The sequence below is a fragment of the Silene latifolia genome, chromosome 1 (genome assembly GCF_048544455.1).
Source record: "Silene latifolia isolate original U9 population chromosome 1, ASM4854445v1, whole genome shotgun sequence".
Taxonomy (NCBI): Eukaryota; Viridiplantae; Streptophyta; class Magnoliopsida; order Caryophyllales; family Caryophyllaceae; genus Silene; species Silene latifolia.
The window spans coordinates 169,968,041-169,978,483 of NC_133526.1; the positions used below are offsets into that span (position 1 = coordinate 169,968,041).

Consider the following 10,443-nt stretch of genomic DNA (forward strand, 5'->3'; position numbering starts at 1 on the left):
CAATGATTCAACCACTTGTTTCTGTTTCTCAATTTTTTGCAACAATCCTAATGCTCTATTAATTGTAGGCAAAGGATCTAAAGATAGTATTTGAGTTCTGACAGTGTCAAAACTGTTGTTCAAACCCATTAAGAACTGAATCAATTTGGAGTTATTCTCTCTTGCTACAATTCTTTTCATGAGAGTACAAGTGCAGAGGGAAATTTTACCACATGAACATTGAGGAAGTGGGTCTAAACTGTCTAAAGTCTCCCAATAATTCTTTAACTTGCTGTAATACTCGACCAAAGACATGTTAGACTGACTTACAACATCAAGATCTTTCCTCAGCTGATAGATCTCAACTGCATTTGCTTGCCCATATCTCTCCAGTAATTCTTCCCAAAGCTCTTGTGCAGACCTGACATACTTGAGATTATCACGAATGGATTTATCCAAAGAATTAAGGATCCATTTCATGACCATCAGATCACAGCGAACCCACTGATGAAATTTCTTGTCAGTCTTTGGTGGCCTGGTGAAGGTTCCATCTATGAAACAGTCCTAGCTTGTTCTTCGATGCCAGTGCCATCAAAACATCTTGTTTCCAACCCAAAAAATCCGTACCATCAAACAGTGGAGTGACCAGATGTGAGAATGGTTGATCAGACGAAGATAAGTAAAGTGGATCATCATAGTAGTCGTAACTATGATCATTGTTTTCTGTTTCTTCAGGCATAGTGATTGATTGAAAGAAAGTTTGTTTTGATTGATAAGATTTTCTTGATCTTTTGTGAAAGCGGAAGCGAATTTATGATGATGATGAAGAAATTTGATGAGAAAGATGAAGATTGTGATGAAGAATTGGGATGAAGAAGATGAAGATCGTGAGGATCGAATTTTAACTGGTAACTGATACCATATTAAACTGATGATTGTAATAACATGATTAGAGAGAATGAGAATGTAAGAATTATGATTTTATTATTCTGAAAAGGTGAATGATGATATGTACATGATCAGCTATATATAGCAGTAGCTTCTAACAACTTTCTAACCAACTCAAGTTAGCTTTAACTAAATATGAGTCAGCTTAACTAATCATGTAACTAATTCTTGATTTGCATAACTAACTTATCTATATTAGTTACATAGTCTAATACTTTTAGTCACCGTAGATTCACTCACTTGTGAGCGAAATCATGTTAGAGGCAATGAAATAACAAAATCAAATCATTTTAGAAAAAGGAGTGACGTATTCTCAGCTAGACCTGGTAAATTGGTCAACCGACTCGGATTTAGGTTGCGTCAATTTCAAGTTTGCAAGAGTTATGATCATTTATATATCATGTTGATAAAACTGAACTCTAAACAAAAGCAACTACAACCTTAAATTCACTCTTATGCATAACCTATCAAAAAAAAAAAAAAATAACATTCATATCATCAGACACATCTCTCTATCAGTCACTAGGAGTGTTAAATGGTGCGATCTAGCCCCGCCAGACCGTTGGTCAGCCCAACCCAACCCGACTCTCTACCCGAGTCGAGCCAGTGCCAGAGATCTTCGGGCCAGCCCGGCTTGGCCCGACAAACTATGGAAAAAATCCAAAAAAAAAACACTATATGTCAGTCCCGAGCCAAACAATATGTAACTCGACCCGACCCAACCCCCCCTCTTTAGTGTCGGGCCTGAGCCCAGTCTGTCCCCAGCCCAGCTCAACGCACAGCCCTATCAGTCTCCCCTATACTAACCAGCCACATATAAAATAAATTGATAATCAGTCGATGGTAAACCTCAAAATTGCTTCATCTTTCAATTATTAGTCGTATGCAAATCTATCTTTTGGTCAATAAAAGTCTCCCTTTTGGTGAGAATAGTTTTTGAGTCCCTTATTTAGGAGTTTTCCATTTATTAGTGGGTTTAGTTTTATCGGTAATATAGACAAGAGTAGTTCTTTTATGGTTTGTCGCGTGTTCTTTCAAAAGCAACAAGTTATTTGTCAATGATCTTTGGAACTAGGAAGAAGTAAATTTTTTTCTCACAATGAATCAAACGAATGATCCACTCATCAAAAGCTATATGGAGATAGCGATACCAGGACGAGCCGAATTGTTAGATTTTGTTTTGAGATCCTTAGTTTATAAGAGAATTATTTTTCTTTGGTTTCCATTAAATTGGTTTTCGATTATACATATTCTTTGTAAGTGCCGTAAGAAGTTCTATTAATGATTGTTCTTTTTTTTTTTCAAAAAATAAATTAGTTCCTCACAAGACGATCATATCCATTTTAAATATGAAAGATTAAGGAGTATACAATACTCTTTATTTACTTAAGTAATAAATGTACTTCCTCCGTCCCGGTTAATTGTTGTCATTTGGTCTTGACACAAAGATCAAGAAAAGGGAAGGGGACAATTATTAGATGACAAGTGGACCAAATTGAGTGTGAATAATCAAATTGCTCATCAAATGCAATCCTAAAATAGAAAGGATAACAATTGACTAAGACACCAAAAAATGAAAGAGAACAACAAAAATAATCGGGAGAGAGGGAGGAGAAAAAAGATTGTACATCAGATGTACTACGTCATACTTAATGACTTTTTGAGTTTTTGTGTATTTTTTTCGAGTATTATAGAGTTTATAAATTACATTTTAGTTTTATAATGTCAAAAATCAATTTTTTTTGAGATTATATATAATTTTTTTGAATTATAGTGTAACTTTTTGCTTTTTGAAATTAAAGTTTAAGTAAATAAATTCAAAAACTTTATAATAATACTCAAAAAATTTAGATTAAAACTCAAACATTTTATCTTAATACTCAAAAACTATATAATCTGATGTACTACCTCAGATGTATAATCCACTTACTGAAGAGAGAGTGTTTTTGTCTCGTCATAATCCATTCTTTGTTTTTAAGGACGTATATACGCGTCTTAAAGAAGAGTGGGTGAAAATAAATAGAGGATTCCCAACATAAAACGTCTATAGTCCTCATTTACTCGTTAGGCCCAATCCCCAAATCAAAACTGCGACAAACTCGTAACCCTAATTTCCCCTTTCTCTGTTTCTCTCTCACGAAGCAATCGAAAAAATGGTAAGCATCTCGCATTCTTCTTCCTCAATTCTTCTACATCTTCTTATTCGATTAACAAATCGCTTCTTTATCTTCCATTAATTTTAATTTCGCCGATTTTCCTATGTTTTGCAGGCCGAATCTCACCGCAGAAGGTAAATTTCTCATCTTTTTTTTTCTTTCTCAACTCAACCAGAATTAATGGCTTCGATTGACGTTGATCTTGATTTTATTGTTTTTTATTTTGAATTTTTTGATTAGAAAGAGAACAAGTTGGTGTGTGGTTGAAATTATTTTGCAATTTGAGAAGATTAGATTCTTTCTTTGAGGTGATTTAATTTATTCGATTGAGGCGGCGAAATTGGTGTTTGAGATGTGAGAGGGTTGGAATTGTTTTGGTTAATTCTGAGGAAGCTGGGAGAGAGAGAGAGAGGGGGGGGGGGTATGCTGTCTAGCAGATGGAATGTTGTTGATTGATTGGCGTGAAAGCGAAAAACCGTGGTGTGTGGTTGAATTTCTTTTGCAATTTCAGAAGGTTAGATCTTTTCTTAGGCGATTTAATGTATTCGATTGAGGCTTTGAAAATCGGTTGAGAGAGTTGGAATTGTTATGGTTAATTCTGAGGAAGTTGGGAGGAAGGGGAGTTTTAGGCCATCTAACAGATGGAATGTTGTGTGATTGATTGCCGGCATTGGGAATTCTATCAATTGCAGTTGGGTTTGGGAACAAATACCTGATTAAGGCTAAGGGCATGCGTCTCTCTGGGTGCATCTTATTGCCAGCTTGATCAGTATATCTTGAGTAAATGTGTTGAAAGTTGCCAATGGGTTTGGGATTGCTGTCTTGGGGATTGGTGTTTGATATTTGTTAGCGTAAGAACGATTGTAGCATGGTAGAACAGAGAGGCGTGTTGTTTGAAGTTTTTCCATAGCTTTCTTTATTTGTTTGACTATGTGCTTTTTGTTATTTTGGACTTGGGAATTTTCTTTCCCGTTTCTAGTCATGTCTTTTTTAAGGCTTGCCTGTCATTAGAACTCGTTGTTTTGTGCTATTATCTTAATCAAACTAGTACTACATGTCTGCCACTTTATTATGTTTTAAGGTAGTAGAATATGCCCTAGAATCATCCAAAGTTTGTTGAAACTGCCGTAGTTGTATAGACACTTTTACTAGTCGACTTGAGCGCTTAGCCTTTGGATCTTCTAGTTCGTTATTGTTGGGTGTTATTACCTAGAATCAGATTTATAGGCAGATGAACCTGGTATAAGTCCGTGATTTTTTTCACCAAGAAGTATGCGACTTGGATGCTTGTCCGGTTGTCCATGTGTCCATCACAAGTTATGTAATTATTTTAATGTTCTTTGTAAAACGAATTGATATGGTCTCAAATCATGTCTGAGCATCGAATGTGCCATGCTGTTCCTCAAGGTTATATGAAGAGACTGAGCATCATAGGTAGCTTAAAAATGTCTTAAAATGGTCCTTGTGGTATTTCTCCAGTCCCATGAGATGATCGATATGGTAATTCTTTCAATCCTTATTATGAAGTAGCATTTGCTTGTCAGAGAGCCTGTTACTTCTTCACTTCAATCGAGCACTATTCAGCTTCAGTGGGCTTGTTTAATTTTTCTTTGTGGCGATTTAATTTTTTCGATTGAAGCAAAATTAGTGTTTGATGTGTGAAAGTTGGAATAGTTATGATTAATTTTAAGGAAGATGGGGGGGATTCTTTATACCAGATTGAATGTCATGTGATTGATTGGCTGCGTTAGGAATTCTAGTAAACTGATATGGTTATTGGTGTTTGCTACTTTGGTAACAAATGCACGATTAAGGCTAAGGGCATGTCTCGCTGTTGGTGCTGTTTATTGCCAGCTTCAGGGTTGCCGAATACGTAATACGCTCGATACGAATTCGTAATACGAATTCGCGATTCGCTCTATTGAGCGTATCCGATACGTTAAGCGTATTAAAAATAATATAATTCGCTAATTCGTATCGATTCGCTAAGCGTATTAAAAATACTAAACATAATTTTTTGAATATTCATGATTGAAAATATAAAAAAAAAAAAAAAAGCAAAAGTCAATTTTTTTTTTTCCAATAAATAATTGTGTAAAATGTTAAGAGTCAGTGTTCCAACTTCCAATCACACTAATAAAATATCAATAAAACAAAAAAATCTTTACAGTTCCCAATAAAGACTTTTCTACCCAAATTACCAATTCCCATAAACTTCTTCATGAGTTCATCTCCTTCCCAATACCCATAAACTTCTTTATCAGTTCATCTCCTTCCTTCATCCGTTCATCTCCTTCCCAATACCCATAAACTTCTTCATCAGTTGAAACCTCCATGCTCCATGCTCCATGCTCCATGCTCGTCATTCATCAATGGTGACCAAACAACTTCATCTTCTTCCTTGATCCTTCATCCTCGTCCTTCATCTCAACCATTTTCCACCATATCAAAATGTAAGTATCTTTCATTATTTAACTTTTTTTCTCAGTTTTTCTTGTTTTCGCACAGTATTCCAGTTCGCTCTATCTGAGCGAATTCTTACCGTATTAGGGCGAACTGATACGCTAACGAATCACGAATTGATACGATCGTATCGATTCGCGATTCGCTAGGGTCTGGAGCGAATTCGGCAACCCTGGCCAGCTTGACTATTATTTCTCAGTAATTCATAAATGTGCTACAATTTGCCGATGAATTTGAGCTTGCTGTCTTGGGGATTAGTGTTTGATGTTTGTTAGCGTAGGAGTGATGGTAGTGTCGAAGAACAGAAAGTTGTGTTGTGTGAAGTCTGTTGATAGATTTCTTTATTTGTTTTGACGATGTGCTATTTGTTATTTTGGATTGAGGATTTTTCTTTCGTGCTTTCTCATTCCCAATCATGTCTTTTAAGGCTTACCTTTCGTTAGAACTTTTTTTTTTTTTTTTTTTTTTTTTTTTAAAATTTAACTTAATCCAAACCAGTGTTAGAAATCGGCCACTTTATTATGATGTCATAAGGTAATAGAGTATGCCCTAGGATTAGCCAAAGTTTGTTGAAACTGCTGCATTTGTGTAAACACTTTTACTAGTCGACTTAAGCGTTTGGATCTTCTACCTAAATTTAGGTTTATAGGTAGATGAATCCGGTTTAAATCTGTGTCACGTGTTCACTTAGAAGTTTGCGACTTGGATGCTTGTCCATGTGTCCATCACAAATTATGTAATAATATTGATGTTCTATGTAGAAAAATTGATATAGTGTCAAATCATGTTTGAGCATCGAATGTGGCGCACTGTTCCTTAAGGTTATATAAAGAGCCTGAGCATCATAGGTTAGCTTAAAAATCTCTTAACATGATCGTCGTGGTATTTGTCTAGTCCCATGAGATGATCTATATGGTAGTTCTTTTAATCCTTATTATGTAGTAACATTGCTCGTCAGAGAGCCTGTTACTTCTTCACTTCAGTCGAGCTCTATTTAACTTCAGTGTGCTGGTTTATTCTTTTATCTTCTTAAGGTATTCAAGATCACCATCTCCTCCTAAGGCAAGATCAAGGTCGCTGTCAAGGTCTATTTCTAAGTCCAGATCTCCGTCTCCACCTAGATACAAGTCACGCTCTCGATCCAGGTCTAGATCTGCAAGCCGTGGGAGGTGAGATTACATGGGATGATGCCAACGATTTGTACTTGTGTGCTCAAGTGGCTGACCCTTGTATGAATTTGGCAGGGAGGAGGTTAGCAATCCTGGAAACACCCTGTTTGTGACAGGGCTCTCTGCGAGAGTCACAGAACGAGATCTTAAGGATCATTTTGGCAAAGAGGGAAAGGTCATTGCCAAATCGGGTGCTTTTGCTATAATCTGATTGCTGCTTAATGATCTTTGAAATGGTTGGCTAAAACTAAATGACTATTATTTCAGGTAAGCTCAGTTTTTCTGGTTATGGAGCCACGTACACGAATATCTCGGGGCTTTGCTTTTGTGACAATGGACTGTCTTGAAGATGCTGATCGTTGCATCAAGTACCTTAATCAGTCTGTTCTTGAAGGGCGCTACATTACTGTTGAGAAGGTATGCTTCCAGTCTCTATAACAATGCCGTGCATAGTAAGAGGTATATGATTATCCCTTTCCTCTTAACCTGGAGGTTTTTGGCTACATTCAGACTTCATTGTGTCAGCTTTGTTGGAAGCAATCAAAGATGATCAGTTTCATCCATCTCAAAGCTAGTCAAACAGCTTGATGAAACGGCCAGCTAAACATATTTTCAATGCCTCAACTAAACATAGCAAATAGTGTCCAACAACTTAACAACATCCGCATTCACCATCAACTCTCAACTAATCAACGGATATTTTCGACATGCAACATTTCTAGACAGGCTTTATGGTATTTCATACCTGATGCAATTTGTTGGTATTGGTTCTCTCATGTGTGATGAATCTGAATTGGTTGGTTGCTATTCTTGCGTGGCTTTGTTTCTATTTCATGCTTCTATGTTGCTGGACTAGTGAACTCCTACCCTTCACATGCATGCAGCCTATTTCCTTGTTGATATTTGTGTGTAGCAGTGTTACCTTTAGGATTTCCTTGTGTCTACCAGTTAGTCACTGCATATGGCAATGAAAGGAGGTTTGCTGGTGTAGTTTTTATTACTGTTTTATCACGGCAAAGTAATTGTTTGTACTCAGTCTTACTTTTATAGCGCAAAACATACATTTTGCTTATCGCATTTGATGTCGTAAGGCATAAGAAAGGCAATTTGTGAGTGAAATGAATTCTCTTTTCGTAGAAAGCTGATTGTCTCTTACAAACTTAATGCGAAGTATTTTCAACTTTCGGAACACCCAGTACCAAGAGAATGTACTCAGGCTGGGATACATGCTCAAAGGAGCCGCTGCTTTTAGTGGACTTGAGGTGATGAGACTGATGGCCCAAAGATCAGTACAATAGCCCGTCTTTAAAGCATATCTATTGACATTTTAAACTGTAAACCACAATTTACATGACAATTTTTCTATGCCACTAATTAAGATCTTATATTTGTGAGAGTGATCGCTACATTTGGCTCTAGAATGTTAAATCTCTGTGAATGGGGAATAATAAATTTTAACTTAGAACACCTAAGTGAGAGTTATGATTTCCTCGATAGTCGATACTTGAGAAATGCCTTAGGGTTGGAGTCTGTCACTAGTTACGTGTGTGTTTCTTGCTTGATCAATAAAATTTTTGTTTCGTGTTAACGTGTGTTCTTCATTGGAGGGTCTGAATCTGGCAGTGTGGGTCTGTTACAGAGAACGGAAGTTTTGTGTAATTGTGTGTGTTTTCTTTGGGGTGTCAATAGGTTATCAGCCATATGACCTGTGTGCTGTGTGCATTACATACCTTGTTTCCTTCTCAATTCTTCTTTTGAACTTATATTTTCCATCCCCTCCCATGCTATATCGCATATAGGTCTGTTATATGGTGTTCTTCTTAGTTATCAAGAGTTGACCTTGATTTATATTTGAAGGATGTCGACGATCCTTTTGTCGCTGTAGCGGCCAGCTGGGTGTCTAATATTATATGGTCATTTCTTTTCTTGATAAAGTCAAAAATATACGTGTTCATTTCTCTTCTTTGTTAGCTGTTAGCTGCTTTCCATTTGCAACCAACAATATGCACTCTTTGTCTATTGTGTGTCGTCAGCGATGCAATGATGCAAGTGTCTAAAATATAATTACGGGGTGGATTTCTGCTGCAATTTTTGTTGTATTTTTCCTTTTTTTATTTGTGATGTAAGAAACTCTGGTGTGGTAGAATTTCTGCACTGCTATATGCTGTCACTTGACATCATTGCGTTAACTGGTTGAAAAGAGTAGATAGAATGAGATTTTTGTCTACCTTTTCAGTCAAGGAGGAAACGGCCAAGGACACCAACTCCAGGACACTATTTGGGCCTGGACAAATCAAGAGAGTCAGGTAACCTCTCCTAATGTCTGAACCTTAATTTGAACATTTGACGAATTTTTTTGAGACTTGTATAGGAAACCACAGCTCGAATCCTTATTCAATATTTATTCAACTGTAGACTTTTTGGGGGTAGTCTCACAAGTCCAAACAGTCTCAGCCAAGTTTTTTCTGCAACTGTCTAAATGTTTTGGGTTTGCAGGGCATCCTCGTAGCCGACCTCGTGGGGGTTATGGACGTGAAGATTATGGTCATAGAAGATCTCCAAGGCGTTCACCTTATCGAGGTGGCCGGGGTTATTCTCCTCGACGCTCACCGTATGCTGAAAGGTCAAGGAGATACCGATCAAGGTCTTATTCTCCATATGGAAGTCCTGACCGTGGATATGGGCGTCGTTCTGGCTATGTCAGATAAGAAAGCACTGTATGCATTAAGAATTCTGGTATGAATTGCCGACTTTTCTTAGAAGTTGTTACTGTGGTAGAATACTAGAATGTGAATTTGGGTTGCTGGAATTTGGAAGAACTATTGATAATGTTGTATTAGTTGTGTCCCTTGTGAATTGTGATCTTACCGGATCTGAAAATGCTTGTTTTACCTTGTGTTTGTAGTTTAATTTGCATAATTGAAGTTGTGTAAACCACATTACTAGGTTTTGGCTTCTATGAATTACCCTGTTTCTATCGACCAGAGTAGGATACAGTTTTATGGCAAGTGAAGTAATTTTCTATAATGCGATCAAAACCAGGGTCCCATCAGCCACAGTTGTCCTATTTTCCGTCTTTTGAATGACGCAGATTATTGTAGAGGTGGTTAATTGCCTAATAGGTGGCTTGGGTCAAACTCATTTCAGGCCTGACATAAGTTTTGTGGCGCATGGACAAGTGGGCTAGCGGATTTGGGAAGGGTAGCAAGCTAGAGCGTGTAAATTTTTCTAAAATATCCTATGTGCCTGCTTTTTCTTTAGGCTGGACAAGATCGGTCCAATGTCCCGTTCTGTCCATAATAGCTCTAGATTATCCCTTTGCTTAAGTTTTTGTTGGCTCTTGATCGATTACTTCGTTTTAACAATTGGCCGTCTTGTTTGTGAGCTTTTTCTTTGTTGGTAGTTTGTTTGTATGATAATTAAACTTACGCTGGAAGTAATACCAAGTGATTCTCGCATTCTTGTGCAAGTCTGTTGTACACCAGTCTCCTTCCACAACCAAATTCTTGTATAATGTCTCACCTAATCGCCTTACACTAGAATTTGCGCTTGATATTTTGTTTTCGTCTTCCGTTTTTATCTATAAGGTGTTTTCAGTTTTATGTGATAGCGATGTGGAATCCAATAGAATGAAAACATAATTTTTAGCAAATTTTGAAACTTGAATCTTCGGATTCATTGTGTAAAAATGTTTTGAAAAAAAGAGTAATAAATAAGAAAGAGAAAAG

General features: G+C 37.0%; 1 protein-coding gene across 2 annotated transcripts; it reads left to right on the plus strand.

Annotated features, from left to right (window-relative positions):
* Nucleotides 1-2,938: 2,938 nt before the first annotated feature.
* LOC141611430 (putative RNA-binding protein C25G10.01) lies at nt 2,939-9,935 on the plus strand. 2 transcript variants are annotated; one of them, XM_074429971.1, is made up of 8 exons: nt 2,979-3,083; nt 3,198-3,217; nt 6,581-6,715; nt 6,791-6,890; nt 6,983-7,132; nt 8,952-9,021; nt 9,212-9,451; nt 9,863-9,935. In XM_074429971.1, exons 1-7 carry the CDS (start codon nt 3,081-3,083, stop codon nt 9,421-9,423), a joined length of 690 nt encoding a protein of 229 aa, XP_074286072.1. In that variant the 5' UTR covers nt 2,979-3,080; the 3' UTR covers nt 9,424-9,451; nt 9,863-9,935. The 2 variants fall into 2 exon arrangements, with proteins under 2 accessions (XP_074286064.1, XP_074286072.1); XM_074429963.1 differs by lacking the exon at nt 9,863-9,935 and having other exon boundaries at nt 2,939-3,083; nt 9,212-9,699.
* Nucleotides 9,936-10,443: the final 508 nt, after the last annotated feature.